We start from the raw sequence: 17,230 nt of genomic DNA, 5'->3' as shown, positions 1-17,230 counted from the left end.
AACTTTGCCTCCTTGGGTCCTGCTTCTTTCCATCCCTTTCATTTCATCTGATTCCAGAGTCCTCAATAAATTGCATGGTAGTGAATGCAAGTCAACCATTTGGGTCACTATTCTGCTTGTAACCAAGTCTGACTAGGAGTTATGGGACAGCAACCCACAATGAAGAGCAGGCTGAAAGCTCTGCGAAAAGCTGTTTTTCTGGTTTACTGTGTTTAGCCTTAGTAGTTTCAGTCTGAAACTGCCCAGAGTTTCTTGTGCTAGCTGGCTCATGGATGGTTTTGGCTTGGATAACCCAGCTCCAGATGCCCTATGCCTGCAAGTGCTGGCAACTGCCTGCTTTCCTTCATCGTAAAACAATGGCTCCAAAGCAGTAAATGGAGACTAAACAGAGCCAGGTTCAAGCTGTAAACATTCCTCCCCATGGCCCTGTGTCATCCTTCAGTTTTTTTCATTAGCGCTGCTTTTAGGGATTGTTCACCTTTGCATTCCCATGCAAATTGAGATCATGTGCAATTTGTAGCTGCGCTGTCAGGGGAGTGACTTCCTAAGTGCTTGGTTTTTTTAAATATAAATACTTGAGGCTTGTACAAAATGGCACAGAGCTGGAAAAAGTTGGGAAGGTGATTGATGACCCCCGTGTCAAGCAAAGTAATGGCTGTCTTCTTGCTGAAAACCAGTGGCATACATTTAAATCCCAACTTGCAAAGGCATGTTGGGTGGCCTTTGGCAGCCCACTATAATGGGCTCCTTGCCTCAGTTCCTCACTTTGAAAATCAGAGGCATTGTGGCCTACATAACCCAGATGAGAATTAACTGGTTCTGTTGTAAATAACTACATGCAAGAGTAGAGCTGTAGCTCGGGGGTAGAGCACGTGTGTTGCATGCAGAAGGGATCTGTTTCAATCTCTGGCATTTCTTTTCTGAAACTTTGGAGAGCTGCTGCCAGTCAGTGCAGACCAGCCTTCCTTAACTGGATGCCCTGCAGGTGTTGCTGCACTCAAACTCCTACCAGCGTAGCTAATGGTCAGTTAAGTTGGGAGCTGTAGCCCCACAGTGTGTGGAGGGTTGGGGAAGGCTAGAATAAATGATGCAGATCTAGGTGGACCATGGTTCTGTATGCACCCAAAACCTTGAAACATCCAAAGCACATTCTTCCCCCAAAAGAATTCTAGGTACTGTAGTTTGTTACGTGTTGCTGAGAATTGTGACTCAGGGGTAAACTACAGTTCCCATAAATCTTTGATGGGAAAAGCATATGCTTAGGAATGTGCGTTCAAAGCTGCAGGGTATACACAGCAGTGGAATGCCTTATTCAGTTCAAGCATGTTAAAACAAAAGAGATTGCCTTGGCATTTGCTAAAACTGTTCTGGGAAACGGATCATCTGCCTTGTTGCTTTGGGAATCCCCAGTTTTGCTTTTCTTTTCATGAAAGCAATAGCTGTGCTTGGCCTTAGCAATGCAACTTTGCATGGTGCTTCCCAAATGCCCAGCAGCCAACTCGGCTGTTGGGAAGCACTGTGGCTTTGCAAGCCCTGGGCTCTGTGCTTCCCAAGGGCCAAGCAGAGTGTACAGTAATAGTGTTCCACACAGAGAACTCTATTCCGCAGGTGCTCCAGCTGTTTCTCTACCTGCCTGAAGCTAGCATCACATATTACATCAAGTTTGGGGCAACTGCCTGTGGTTTGCAGAGGAAACTGCATCATGGGCCAACTTGGAGATCTGTGCTGGGGGCTCTTCACCCCTGCTCTAAGCACTGCAATACATTGTTTGAATTGGATTTATTTTGAATTGGATTTATTTTAATATGAGGCGTGTTGGGTCCGTGTTTGGATTATTTTGCGTGCTTGGCTCTGAGAGACCAGACTGTAAATAAAGGGGGAACTTCGGTTGACAGAATTATTTGTGTGCATGCTCACATCGGTGCCCTTGGACACAAATTCGCCCACTATTTTGCCCTTGTACTCTTAGAGCCAACCTACCCACTATATAGAATTGGGTAGCAGAATTCTGGAAAGAAGCAGGCGGGATAATTTTCAGAGCCCTGTTTTGTTTTGTTTTTGTGAGGCGGTGCTGGTGCTATTTCAAAGGAGGAATGTTTCAGGGGTGTGTGTGTATATTTATCTGCATGTGCCTGCTTTTGTGGGGTTTTTGTACTGTACACGTCTGTGCTAGCAGGACACCGCGCACCTGGGAGTAGGTATCATAAAGGAACTGCCTGCCAATTCTTTATAAAAACCTTCAGGCCTTTCCTTATGGCCATGCCAAAAAGTTACAATTGGTTGCATAGCTAAAGTTCTCGCTATAACTAGCATAGACAGAATGTGGCACAGAACACATTTTCTTAAACGCAAATATCTGTGGTTATTTTTCCTCTGGAATTTCTTTCGAAATGCATTGGTTCTAAATGGAGATGAGGTGCTTTTCTTCTGGGGTAGTTTTCTCTGCCCCCTGCGATGGTGAGAAATGGAGTTAAGGAAGTAGTAGAGGGCAGAACGTGAGCATGTCTTGGGTGCAGAAGCAAGGGAAGGAGGATGCCAGCTGCACCGACAGCCATGTGTTTTGTGCATGGGGCGGAGTGCTGGAGGCATGCAGGCAAGGGAAGTGCTTGGTTCAGCTGCCAAATCATTCCCTTAATTTAACAAAACTTCAAAAAAGGTACACAGTAGAAATGAAAGTGTACTTTTTTTCCCACCGAGCTGCTAGAAAGGTGTCTCTGGTTTCTGAGCTGGGTAGTTGTAATGAGTGATGTTGAAAGGGGGGAGGAAAGCAGGAGGAGAGCGAAAGAAGGCTCATTCCTTTTTATTGGAAACCATAGACTAAACAAATGCATGGTGACAATTCTGCATTGTGTGCAAGTTGTACTCCGCAATGCAGTCCTGGGAAATAGGAAGAAAAGAGGCTTTTGGGCTCATCCCTGATGAGCTTGCGTTCAGGGAGGAGGAGGAGAGTTATGAAAAGAATGTCTTTTTTTTTTTAGGAGCTGCAGGGGAGGCGGGATTAGGGGTTTATTTCACAGCCATAACTTAAAACAGTAAAGCTGTTTGATATCCAGTGCCCAGATTCTCATTGCAAGGGCCATTTTAAACAGGGCTGTTTCTTGCATAGGAAGGCACTTTGGATCTTTCTGTTGGCAGAGTTCTTGCAACAGAAAAGGTATGCCAGGGGGCAAGTTTGAGGAAAATGGCTTGAGATCCAACGTGGTGTAGTGGCAGCGGCAGAGCTTCATGCTCTGCCACCGGGGGCGGAGAGCAGGTGCGCTGCCCCCAGTGATGTGGCGCACGTTTTGGGGGCGGGCAGCGGCGATGGTGCCCCTGGGATCGCGTCGCTCGGGGTGCACCACCCCCACCGCCCCTATCTTCCTACGCCCCTGTGTAGTGGTTAAGAGTGGTGGAATGCTTGTGTGTTTCGTCATCTGGCAAGCAATGCATGAGAAGATTCGCTCCTGGCCAAGTCTGTGGAGGACACGTGTTGGCAGGGTTGCCGGGTCAGTGTGCCATCATAGCTAAAGCTTCAGAGCCAAGTTCGTGTGCTGCAAATGGCTGAAGAACTGGGTGTTTCAGCACGTGTCAATATCGATCCTAAGGAGAAATTTCCAAAGGAAAGTCCATCTGTGAATTCCTGGAACAGGCGTGACAGCTCTCTAGGTGTTACTGGACTCTCCTCATTACCTGACCATTGGCCATGCCAGCTGGCGAGGAGCTGATGGGAGTCTTGCAATATCTGGAGGAGTCCACAGGTCCCCCATCCCTTTTTCCTCTTCCAGAGTAAGGGTCAGCTGTTTAAATTGAAGCTTGCCCTCAACTCCTATACCACATTTCTGACATGATGGTCCACTTGTGTTTCCCAGCATTGAAAAAAGTCACTTAAAAGTCTCCCCCCACAGTGTATTCAGTATAGAGCTTTCACAGTCTTAAATCTGATAATGAATAGCAGCATTGGTTTCTTGCTCATATAAAATATCAAAGCTGCTTGCAGAAGAAACTCTAACATCAACCTGGAAACTTGTAATGGGAAGAGTTCCTTTCTCTCCTCCCCAGAATGGTCTAGTCTTTATTTTATATGTATAAAAATGCTCCCACTGCGTGCACGGATGTAACACCCGTCCTCCGTAACCGCTGAACCGAAATGCAACAAATTTGGACAAAGCGTACCTTGCCCATCAGGGAGGGATCTGGCATAAAATTTTTTTCCAGAAAAGCACACCTTTCATACCTAAAATAATGATTAAACACAAAAAGTGGCGCACAAATTAGACATCACCAGCAGAAACTCTGAAGACTCCAGCAGCATCCAATAGAAAGGCAGATTGCGCACTGTCACCAGTAAAAGCCAAATAATAATATCAACCGAGCAACTGAAACCACCAAGGCGGCCATTACCAGACAACCCACAGAGTCAGGCCGGGGCCAAGGAATGGAGATACAGGGCAGAGGCCTCGGCTCACATTTAAATACTAGCCCAAGCCAAGGCCGACAGACTAGGCCTCACCTCTACTTTAAAGCCTACAATCTAGGCCTCGGCTCTACTTTACAAACTAGGCCTCAGCTCTACTTTACAGCCCACAGACTCGACCTTGGCTCTAATTTACAGCCTACACACTAGGCCTCGCCTCCACTTTACAGACTAGGCCTCAGCTCTACAGCCCTTTAAATACTATCCCGAGTGGAGCCCTGGGTGGGGGGGAGGGGCCCAAATAGGCCATGGGCTGGTGTAGGGTGGGAGGAGGGGGACGGGATACCTCATGGGTCACTACAGGATGGGAGTAATCACAGGGATGAGACATAACCACAGGGGGGGGGGACACATAGTCCAGGGGGAAACGGACACATCTTCCCCCTTTCCTGGGAAACAAGGACCCTGAGTCAGGCACAGCAACGCATCATGGATCGTCACAGGGTGGGGGCAGCCACAGGGATAACCCACAGCAACGTGTGGGAGGGTCAACTAGTAAATAAATAAAAATATAAGACTAAATATTAGGGTGGGGGTGCCCTCTTTTTCTAGAGCTCCATAACTGGGGGATAACATTGTACCAGCATGAGCAGTGGAGGAAGATGGGTTTTTCAATAGCTCATGGGGGGGGAGGAAGACCTAGGGATCAGGTGATAGCTCCACCTAGCTGTTTCCTAAAAAGAGACATGGCAGTGAGGTGAGCATATGACATACTTATTTGATCTTAGGCCAACTGAGAGGCACCACACGAGTTGCAGAGATGGGTGTCCTTTGAGCACCCCATATTGAAGAGTGAGGTGACTGAGGGTGGCTGTGGATTCTGCCCTTTATGTCTGTAGGGATATGTTGCAATTACTGGCTGTTCCGCTTCCCAAAGAAGCTTCGTCATGGACCTGGCTTCCTTGTTTGAGGAGGGTGAAGTTGTGCCAGCTGCTGGGTGTGCCAGCTCCTCCTCAGTGTGGGCAGTGGCTGTGAATGACGTGTTCTTCCACCACTGCCCAGTTTTCCTATCTCCATTCAAAGAGGAAGCATTGAGGCAGGGTGCCCAACGAGTCAACTAAATGAATAATGGGAGGGTTGGGTGTTCTTCTACCATCTCTGTTGTTGTGGATATTACAGTTCCCAGTAAACACTCTTGTTTGGGTTGCTAATCCTTTGTACAAATATATATGGATGTGTATGGGGAATGACAAGGCTTCATTATTTAAAATCATTCGCTCTCTTGCTGTTTTGTATGGGCATTCAGCAAACACAGGTCGGTTAAGGGGTGCAGTATTTTTTTTGAATTAGTTTTTATTAGATATTTTCTTGCGTTACAAAACAAATAGGGAAAATCACATATAGCACCTTCATTTTTCAATTTATAGACTTTTTCACAGCTTGTTTACATTTTGTATGAGACACTATTGTCCTAGATATCATGCAGTTGGGGGGAGGGAGGGAGGGAGAGGGAGGGTAACATTCCTGGTCTCACCGGCTTCAGTGCGGCCCTAGGATATAAAAGCCAGGCTAGCTAGTCAGAGCTGCACTGGTAATCCTCTGCAGACCCAGACCAACATTTGCAGAGTTATGGATGGCAAGGCACACTTTAAAAAGCTGCATTTCTGTCTCCAGGTGGTCCTGGCTATACAATTTGGAAAGAGATCAATGGAGAAGTTGAGAGCAGGATGGAGAAATGACCACCAACGTCAGCCCTAATGCTTCTTGTGTTTCTCCCCTTTAGAAAGAGTTGCGGCCTCGCCTCTGCCGGATGAAGAAGGGCCCCAATGGGTATGGATTCAATCTCCACAGCGACAAGGCCAAGCCGGGCCAGTATGTACGAGCGGTGGATCCAGATTCGCCAGCCGAAGCCTCGGGACTCCTGCCTCAAGACCGCATTATACAGGTATATGGGGTTGGGGGTGAGATGTGCACAGGCCCCAGACAAGGTCCCTTGAAGTGGTGTGGAAATGGGTCACATAGCAAACAGACTGGCGGGACTGAAATCATTGGGGTGACTTCTCACTCCTTTGTGACCTGTAACTATATGGCTCTGTTCAGGTGTAACAAACCATGGTTTGCTACAAAGGCCAACTGTGGTGGGCCACTGACTTCTCTATCTTCCTCCTCAGTACACAAGAAGAGATTGAAAACTTCTGCTTTGGGATAAACTACAGCTTTGTGTCGTGTCCCAACTCTGAATTGTAGTTTGTTCTAACCATGGTTAGTTAAAACGGAACCAGGATGTCAAGTGGTGGTTTTTTTTTTTTTTGTGGATAGGCCATGGTTCCCTGCTTTCTGGGTGCTGCTAGGGTTGCCAGACTCAATAGAGGACAGGACTTCTGTGCCTTTAATTGCCCTGCTCTCTTTTGAGTCTGGAAACCTTAAAGAGAAACCAGCAGACCCTTTGCTTGGAAATTAAACAAACGGCCTGCTGGTTTCTCTTTAAGGTTTCCAGACTCAAAAGAGAGGAGGGCAATTAAAGGCACAGAAGTCCTGTCCTCTGTTGAGTCTGGCAACCCTAGGTGCTGCCGAAAACTGCAAAAGCTTCTGCATTCTCCTCTCACAGGCAAAGGAGGAGTTGGGAGCATACAAGGTTTGTGGTCATAACAACTAATGATGGGTTTCTTGGATTGGAACTGGGTGTGTCTCAGTTTTCACGTGTGGCCATTGCAACAAGAGCTCCCGTGCCACCTTCCCTGCATGGTGGTGCCGTGGAATTTCCTTCCATAATTGTTCAGCAAACCAAAGAGGTAATGGAGTTTCATAGAGGTTGCCACAGGGGAATTAGCAAAACTAGAGTGACCTAGCTGTGCTGTTTGTGAGCTGGCTATAAATGTAGCTTGTGATCCAGGTTGAGATAGTAGCAGGGCAGCTAGTGTAGTGTTTTTCCAAATTCTCTTCTCTCCCTGCACAGCCACTTTTAAAATTAAAACTAAATGCCGGTGAAAATTGAGGAGTTCAGCTCTCATCTCCCAACTTGAAAGCCATTCTGGTTTTACAGATCTGCGCACCCCTCCTCCATTTTCCCCCACACACGTAAGCTGGCAGTCTAACCTGCCTTAGGCATGTGTAATTCTTGTGTTTCTTTCTCAAAGGCCTTTACTTTGGCATTAGGGGATGGTGAGGAGGGTTATACAGCTACTATTCTTGACTTCGGTGTGTGGAGAGTCTCGTGGGCAGCAGTGCGGCAGTGTGGACTGATGCAATGGGATTATTTTAGCATGGCGCCACCGCTCTTTCCTCTCTTCCCTGGCAACAGGGCCCTCCTGGCTGATCCAGCAGCTTCAGTTCCATGTTTCTTGCTCAGAGTCTTGTGGATTCCTAGCTGCTCTCATTTTAATTAAAGCATCACCAAACACAACAGGTCTCTGCCCCGAGGAGCTTCCACATTTGTTTTTGTAAACCACTTGGAGTTCTGTTTTTAGAATCAAGTGGTGTATACATTTCATGAAACGAAACGAAATGAAATCTGAAATGTTCTATAGGGAGGCACCAGCAAGAAGGAAGGAAGGAAGGAAGGAAGGAAGGAAGGAAGGAAGGAAGGAAGGAAGGAAGGTGTGGCCAAAAGTAACTAAGGAATTGTGCATTAAGTGTTCACTCCACCAAAGAAAATGTCTCCTTCGGTATTGTTAGTATTTGGATATTGGTCGTTTTTTCTCAAATCAGACAGGTCCTTTTTTTAAGGAGCAGAGGAGAGATATTCCAAGCAGTGGGCTGAGAATCTATTGGCTGAAAAGGGTTTTGGCATTTTTTTTTTTGATCAAGTTGTGAGACGGTGCGCCTTGAATACAAATAAGAGTTCCATTATTGGGTCGTTTCACTAAAAGGCTTGTGAACTGCTGAACTAGAGGAAGACAAATGTATTAGTTGCCCTGGCACCAATTACAGCCAGATCTTTCATGCCGGAGCCGTTCAGGGATTAGCAGAGAAGCCAGCAAAACCTCATTAAAATCAGATTTCCCTGAAGCGATTAGCACAGGATTGCACAAGCAAAGCTGCCAGGTTTGTGTGGCCAGAGATGCACACAGGCTAGATGACAGGCCTGCACACCAGGCACGTGATGCTGTGTACAAACTGACAGGGAGGCTGCCTGGAAAGCTGTTGTCTGTGTGTTGTGTGTAGAAGATGCTTCTTCCCCCAGACAAACCGGTTGCTGCTCTAAATGCCCATCTCACTTCCTCCCTAGCCCCATTGTTGTGTCCACAGGTGAAGCCGTCAATGCACATTACACTAGAACAGGGGTCAGCAAACTTTTTCAGCAGGGGGCCGGTCCACTGTCCCTCAGAACTTGTGGGGGGCCGGACTGTATTTTGAAAAAAAATATGAACGAATTCCTATGCCCCACAAATAACCCAGAGATGCATTTTAAATAAAAGGACACATTCTAAACACCAGGCAGGCCCCATAAATAACCCAGAGATGCATTTTAAATAAAAGGACACATTCTACTCATGTAAAAACATGCTGATTCCCAGACCGTCTGCGGGCCGGATTTAGAAGGAGATTGGGCCGCATCCGGCCCCCGGGCCTTACTTTGGGGACCCCTGCACTAGAAGTTTGTGTGGACAGTGTTTTGGCTAGTGGACAGTGTGGTCAGCCCACCATCTGTTGATTGGTGGCGGGCTGTTCTCCCCTCCCGTTTTATCCATTCCTACCCCAGTTAATTCTTTAAAGGTGGGAAACCCTCCTGTTGTGCTCACACCAGAAAAATAAAAGTGTGAGACTTGATGCTCATTATTATTATTTATTTATACCATGCCCATCTGGCTGGGTTTCCCCCACCACTCTGGGCGGCTTCCAACAAATAGAAAAACACATTAAAATATCACAGATTAAAAACTTCCCTAAACAGGGTTGCCTTTAGGTGTTTTCTAAATGTCAGGTAGTTGTTTATCTCCTTGACCTGTGATGGGAGGGTGTTCCACAGAGCGGGCACCACTACCGAAAAGGCCCTCTGCCTGGTTCCCTGTAGCTTTGCTTCTCGCAGTGAGGGAACCGCCAGAAGGCCCTTGGCACTGGATCTCAGTGTCCAGGCTGAATGATGGGGGTGGAGACGCTCCTTCAGGTATACAGGACCGAGGCCGTTTAGGGTTTTAAAGGTCAGCACCAACACTTTGAATTGTGCTCGGAAACGTACTGGGAGCCAATGTAGGTCTCTTAGGAGATTTATGTGGTGTTGGCAGCCACTCCCAGTCACCAGTCTAGCTGCCGCATTCTGGATTAATTGCAGTTTCCGGGTCACCTTCAAAGGTAGCCCCACATAGAGCGCATTGCAGTAGTCCAAGCGGGAGATAACTAGAGCATGCACCACTCTGGTGAGACAGTCTGCGGGCAGGTAGGGTCTCAGCCTGCGTACCAGATGGAGCTGATAGACAGCCGCCCTGGACACAGAATTAACCTGTGGCTCCATGGACAGCTGTGAGTCCAAAATGACTCCCAGGCTGCGCACCTGGTCCTTCAGGGGCACAGTGACCCCATTCAGGACCAGGGAGTCCCCCACACCGGCCCGCCCCCTGTCCCCTCAAAACAGTACTTCTGTCTTGTCAGGATTCAACCTCAATCCTGAAGAGCACCGCCGGGTCAGGCTAATAGGGAACCAACAAGTCCAGCATCCTAGAATCATAGAGTTGGAAGAGACCACAAGGGCCATCCAGTCCAACCCCCTGCCAAGCAGGAAACTCCATCAAAGCATTCTTGACATATGGCTGTCAAGCCTCCACTTAAAGACCTCCAAAGAAGGAGACTCCACCACACTCCTTGGTAGCAAATTCCACTGTCAAACAGCTCTTACTGTCAGGAAGTTCTTCCTAATGTTTAGGTGGAATCTTCTGTCTTGTAGTTTGAATCCATTGCTCCGTGTCCGCTTCTCTGGAGCAGCAGAAAACAACCTTTCTCCCTCCTCTATATGACATCCTTTATATCCTTTATATATTTGAACATGGCTATCCTGTTCTCACATTGGCTAACCAATTGCCTATGGGAAGGCCTGCAAGCAGGACCTAAGCATAGCAGCCCCTCTCCCTACTGGTGATTCCTAGGGTCTGGTATTCAGAGGCTTGCTGGCTCTGACAGTGGAGGTCGGACACAATGAAGCCCGGGCGCATGGGTGCCTTGGTTGTGCGACTTCTGCTTTCACCTTTTAGGTATGGTGGGGAGAGCATTGATGGGTTGCTTCATCACTCTGGAGGAGACCTGGGCTGGTACCTTCATGAACATGGAGGATGGAGAGCAACTGCCTCTGCTTGACAGGGCACGAACCAGTGTTAGAAACTCATATATATCAGCTAGGTGCCAAATGGCACCTTATAAATCTAGGTTGCAGTCACCATAACGGAATGTCTATTTGCCAGGGGGTTGGACCAGATGATTCTTGGGATTCCTTCCAACGCTACAATTCTATGATCTCAGTTACATTGCTTGACTGTAGCTTGCTCTTTCAACAAATCACTTGTTCCAGTATGCAAGAAGGAGGATTGCACACAGTGGACATGGAAATGGTACTCTGGCCTCTGTGCAAATCTACTTTGTTCCTGCTGTTGCAACCCAACCCCCCCCAGCCCCCCACACCTACCTGCTGTGTCATGGCAAGGTCCTGGTCTCCAATGATAACAAACCAGGATGTGGCTCTGGTTGGCTTCATGCTTTAGGTCACAATGTTTGGAAGGGAACTTTTTGAATCGGCAGTGGAACTTGAGGCCTTGTGGTTTTGAATGATAAAATAATCTGCAGCAGACTCTTGTAGCCACATTTCCGTCATTGTTGAACCTTCTGGTGATGGGGATAATGGTAGAGAGAGTTAGTACAGGCCAGTGCTGAGCTTCTCCAAGTCCCCAAATATCAATGGTCCCGCCTTCCTGATTCAAAGTGCTCAGGAAGCTCCTTCAATTGTCCTAGTGGCACCCCTTTGATCATGCAGTGGTTTGCATACTTTCTGGTTTGATGGTCCCCATCAAAAGGTTTTTAAACACTGGAGGAGTTTGTCTCCATCCTGGAATGCACAGTGTGGTCCTGCAACCCACACAGCCCACCGAAGCCAGGCGTGACTGGCTTGTACTTTCAGTATTTGCAGTTCTCAGACTGTGCCTCCAGGCCGTCAGTGTTTTGCGGGAGCGATTCAAGCACATCCTGGAAAATTAGGGTTGCGAAGTGAAAGTGGGTTAAAGTCCTCTGTCGCCTTAGTGCTTTTTAAAAAATGAAAAATAAATTGACCATTTGTAGATAGGAAAATGAGAGAAAGTGAAAAGTTTAGAATGAACGAAACGGGAAGACTTACAAACACCCCGCAAGCAAATCGGGGTGAACATATGCTGTTGTATAACCTCCCCACAAACTAATCTGAACAAATATTCAATAAAGACCAGATATAGTCAAACCTCCACATAAGCTTTGAGCAAGCAAATTGGGACGCGTGCTCAATAAATGTCCTCTGGGTGAGTCCCTGTGATTCCTTGAGAGCCTATGGGGGCTCTTCCATAAAATGATGGTCAAGTTCTCCTGAAACTCATGTGGGTAGGCTGACTCTTGAAAGGCCTTCAAGTTGTCCCTCCATATCTCTGGTGCACTGGGGGGAGCATGGTATGTGATGGGTAGGGTGGTGCGTGGGAAGCTGTAACCCCCAAGCATGTTCTTTCTCCCCCCATTTGTCTTGAATGTAAATTTGTGACCCTATTAGCCACAAGTCCAGCGCACAAGTCCCAAGCTTCCCCAGACAGCCCACCTACTGCTGCACATGGCCTTCGGTGTCAAGAAGGTTGCCCACTCCTGATCTAAACCTGGTGACAGCTTTTCTTTTCACCTACCGGAAGACCTGTTGCTTTACCTAATCTCAGAAACGCATTGCATTACTTTGCAGGTGAACGGGGTGTGCATGGAAGGCAAGCAACACTCAGACGTCGTTTCGGCCATAAGATCTGGTGGAGATGAGACTGAGCTGCTAGTGGTGGATAGCTTAGCGGACGAGTTTTTCAAGAAGTGCAATGTCATCCCTTCTGAAGCACATCTGAAAGGTGAGGCATCCATTCTGGTAGGAATGGCCCTAAGGATTGGTGTGATCTAATCGGGGCCTTCCATTGTTGTTTTGGATAGCAAAATTGAGGTTTTTCAACAGAGGGGCGGGTGGCCACCTGTCATTGATATACTTTAGTTGAGATTCCTGCATTGCAGGATCCCTTCCATCTCTGCATTTCCATAGTTCTTTGAATCCGGTTCTGAAAGTGCAGGACCTCTGCTAAGAAAGGCCACTGGTTTTTGTGCAGTTGGCTAAATAGAAAACCCTGCATAGCCATTATGTGCGCATTCCTCTTTTTTAAAAGGGGAGGGGAGCAATTGTTGATGGTGAAGAAGCTTTTTCCAAGAGTGTTTCCCTGTGATTAAAGCGGTCCGCAAGCAATAATGCCACAGTGGATGGACCTAGTATATGCTAAATGCCAGCAGCTTCAGTTTTGGGTGGATTATTTAGCTTAAAATCAATATTTGAATCTCCACCTTTCTTTTTAAATAAAATGTCCAGGGCATTTTATGCAGCATTTCTTAAAAGACCAATTAAATACGACCTGAATTAAACACAATTACAGCAGCAGGCGGGTCAGTATGGTATTGTTCTGCAACAAACTCAAAAGGGCTTTGTAAATGATGTCTTGGCTTGTTCCTGGGGGAAGTGTGCTGGAATAGGGGGTGCTACATTTGAAAGACTCTTCCTCTGGTCACCAGTTTCCTAGCTTCTGAAGGCAACATTCCTGGAGAATGGTCTCAGAAGAAAGGTTCTGGCATCTGGGCAGGTTCAAGTGGGGACGATTGCCTTCTTGTTTGTGCCCTCTATTTAGAAGGAAGATTGGGTGGAGGAAATCTTTCATCTCTCTACAACCTGAGAGCATTTAATTAGAGGTGCAGGTGGGTGATTGAACCTGAATCTTAATGTATACCATGACTTTGTACAGGAATGATGTGCAGCTCCACATGGTGTTAGACACCAGCTCCTGTTGCCAAATGGTCAGGGCTGATGGAGGCCAGCAAATTCTGGAGGGCGACAGGTTCTCCCATCTCTGCTGTACTGCTTCAAAGTCTCAGAACAGAGAAGGCGTACAAAGGCACTGTGCAAACACTCTCACACACATATAAAACCCTCTAACCTGTTTGCAGGTCTTCAAGAGGCTAGAGATGCATAGGTTTGTAACGGCGACCTTAGAATTCTTTGTTTGCGTAACTGCCAAAAACCGAGCAGTTGTATAGATGGGGTCTTTCTAGGCATTATCCCTGGACAGCAGGATGAGCTTTTGGGAAAGGGTACAGCTTGGTTTGCATGCAAAAGATCTCAGGTTCAATTTCTGACATCCCCAGGTAAGTCTGGGAAATACTGCCCTGTCTGAAATTCGGGAAATCCACAGTCCGTTAGTGGAGATAATGCTAATTTAGACTGACCAAATTGTCTGGCTCTGTGCTGAGAATCCAGCCTGGAGAATGTTTGCAAGGCACTGTCTGTGCCTGTGAACTGGGCTCTGCCCATTACATGCGCCATTGGATCCAAGCCTGACCTCTGCGGTGCATAGGTTTCCACCTGATGGAAAGCACTTGCATGCTCAGCTGTGAAATGGACTTAAAACATTTGCAAGAGCTTGCAAAAGGCCCAGTTGTCACCTTCCTTCTTGCAGTGTGCTACCAGCCGAGCATTCGTTATGCAACAGCAGGCCCTCAAACCTCCAGGACCTGCTGCGGGAACCCCTGTGGGGATGGGTGGGTGGGTCTGAGTGTGGGAAGTGTTGTTTGAGTGATTAATTTGCGATGTTTCCCGGGAGCCATGCAACAAGGAAGCAGGGAGGAAGCTCTCTGGAATCTCTTAATTAATCCTATTAACCTCCCCTATTTCTCACCAAAATAGCCTATTATTGGTGCTATAGTTAGTGCTTCAGCAGGTGTACACATATATTTGTAAATAGCTCCTCGGAATAGCAGAGAATCTAGGATAATGGAGTGGAGGAGATGGGGAGGTCAAAGGGACAATGCTCTGTGAATCCTTTCGACATGAACTCTCTGACGGCAAGAGCTGTTCAACATTGAAACGGGCTCCCTCAGAAGGTGGTGCACTCTCTTTCCTTGGAGGTTTTAAAGCAGAGGTTGGATGACCATCTGTCAGATTATTTAGCTGTGATTCTTGCATTGCAGGGGGTTGGACTAGAGGACCCTTGGGGGTCCCTTCCAACTCTATACAGTTCTACCTTGGATCCTGAATGCCTTGGAACTTGGATGTTTTGGCTCCCAAACGCTGCAAACCCAGAAGTGATTGTTCTGGTTTGCGAACGTTCTTTAGAACCCGAATGTCTGATGGGGCTTCCACAGTTTCTGATTGGCTGCAGGAGCTTCCTGCAGCCAATCAGAAGCCGCACTTTGGTTTCTGAACATTTTAGAAGTCGAACATACTTCCAGAACGGATTCCGTTCGACTTCCATGGTACAACTGCTGTTCAGAATGGGCTTGTTCTGCTTTTAAAACAGCTCTTTAGTCATCTTACTCCAGTTCTCAGTTTCCACTCTTGTGTGCTCTGCAAAAACACCCACCCTTGCAATAATAAAATCCCCGTTTTTGTCATACACAGCACCCTGACCATACTGTCTATATTTTTACCATGAACATAAACTTTTAAATGCGGCACGTAGATTATGAGCCCAGGGAAAACCTTTTGTTTTCAGTTCTTTTGAAGCCCAGCGTTTTATCATATTTGTAGAAGGGCAGGCATCAGCTTGAGGAAATCTGAGTTTAAACCAGAGCGGAAGAGCAGGTACAATATTAGTTAATCAATATTAACAGTAGCAGCAGGTACACAAGGTTATTCAGGGATTGCATCACGTGGATCGTTGTTATAACACAAAGGCAATAACGGGATAATGAATAATGGGAATTATTGCTGGGAAATGGTTTGGCAGGAGTAGTTAATTGCCGGGGTCTTGGTGATAGAGGTGTATGACCGCAAAGAGCCTAGAGTTTGTAGCACATGTAAACTGCTCCGAGGCTAGCTTGTGTATGTGTGTCCCGTACAGAAGGGTTCGGTTGTTGTTTTTTAAAGCACACTAGCGCAGCTGAAAAATGAACCTGGTGACTTGCAATCAGTTTTTCCCCTATTTCGCAACTGCATTAGCAGCTAAGCAGAGCAATTCTATAGCTGCTGTTTGGCCCCTTTCCACCAGAAGTCGAGAAGGATTGAACCCAGAACTTTGGGCAGTTCCACATAGCTGCCATGAGTACAGCTGAGAATTGGTGCGATTTAGTGGACCGGACTGCTTGGACCAGGACTGGGGAGATCAAAAGTTCAAATTCCACTTACCCATTAAGCTCACCGGGCTACCTTGGGCCAGGCACTCCTTCACACATCCCTTTCTCTCTTGGTCTAGCCCAGGCACCCCCAAACTCGGCCCTCCAGATGTTTTGGGACTACAATTGTGTAGCAATGCCCTCCGAGCCCATTGCGTGGGGGCTGCAGTGTCAGCCTTCTGTTCGCTCCGGCGAACTGGGGATAAAGAGAACGAGCTCCGGCAGCGCGGTGGGGTTTAAACGCTGCGGCCCCGCCCCCCATCCCTATTGGACAGGGGCGCGGGTGACGCAGGCGGGATCTTCCATTGCGCAGGGGCTGACACTGCAGCCCCCACGCAATGGGCTCGTCGGGCTGCCCACAACTCCACCTCCGGCAAAGGCACGGAAGTGGTTTTGTGTAGCAATGCCCTCCGATCAGTGTAATAATAATGACACGTGACACAGAATTTAAAGGTTAAATTGGGTGGTTCAGGCCACAACTTTATTAAATATGCATGTTGAGCGGAATTGGCTTAGGCGTTGGAACCTATCAGACTAAAACCGACTCCAACCCGTGTGTTGAAGTCCGTGAGAAGTTAACCACCAGTAAGGAACCCGGCGATGCCGATCAACCGGAACTCCTTCTGTGGCCACCGAACGGGGCGTGCTTTACGGCCCTGGCTACTCCCGGCTCTGGACCAAGCCTCGCCCCCGGAATCCTTTAACGGAATTACTTCTCCAAATTTGGGCAGGTGATGACGCAATCTGCCCCTCCTCCATCCTATTGTTATGCAAATTTCCAACGCCTAACCGCCACTCGAGCCCCCCCCAGGCTCGCCGCCAATCCGCTCACATGTTCTACCAACCTAGGTATTAATTTCAGCACAACCCTAATTAGAGGTTTTGCACTCTGTTAATTCGTCGTAAGATATTAATTAAATTATTACCGGGGGAGTGTGACCCTACTCTCTTATTCGCCTAATTAAGATCTACGTTATCCAGGACATCTCTTATGGCAGCAATAACGTTCAGTAGCCAGGCGTCATTCCCAATCGCAGAAAGGTGAACGCCATCATCGCGATAGAGGGCTGCTTCACTTCGTTTCAGGGTGGGATGCTGTATAACCCGGCCATTCAATGATAACACTCTGCGGGCCACGACTGAGTTCAAAAGCCTCCTGGATTTGTTCAAGGCTTTAGGGCAACGGCCATCACGCCAACAGCGTCTTTCCAGTAAAGAGGACCACAGTAAAGTCATCCGCGGGAAACTCTCCCTCATCAAGTCAAGATCTTTGAATATATGTTTCCTCAACTCGACCGCGTTGCGGTAAGCCAGGTCGTTTTCGCCGAGTTGCACAATCAGGAAATCTGGGGGGCCAAGTGAAGCAGCCCGGGCCTGGATGATCGGCAGCAACTCGTTCCACCGCATACCCCTTCTGGATATCCAGGAAACCTCCACATTATCTGGGAGGCCGAGCCCACATCCCAGACCAACTTCAATTGCTCTTCTCTGGGC

The 17,230-nt window shown here is 47.6% G+C and overlaps 1 protein-coding gene across 1 annotated transcript in view; it reads left to right on the top strand.

Moving 5' to 3' along the window:
* NHERF1 (NHERF family PDZ scaffold protein 1) overlaps positions 1-17,230 on the top strand; it is a 63,933-nt gene that overhangs the window by 30,273 nt on the left and 16,430 nt on the right. Inside the window, exons 2-3 of the mRNA XM_035104395.2 lie at positions 6,177-6,338; positions 12,288-12,441. Coding sequence (XP_034960286.1) covers positions 6,177-6,338; positions 12,288-12,441 — 316 coding nt within the window. The remainder of the gene's footprint in view (positions 1-6,176; positions 6,339-12,287; positions 12,442-17,230) is intronic.

This window comes from Zootoca vivipara, chromosome 2 (assembly GCF_963506605.1).
Source record: "Zootoca vivipara chromosome 2, rZooViv1.1, whole genome shotgun sequence".
In the NCBI taxonomy this organism is placed as follows: domain Eukaryota; kingdom Metazoa; phylum Chordata; class Lepidosauria; order Squamata; family Lacertidae; genus Zootoca; species Zootoca vivipara.
Note: the sequence above shows the minus strand (reverse complement) of the source record. Positions and strands in the feature narration are given on the sequence as shown.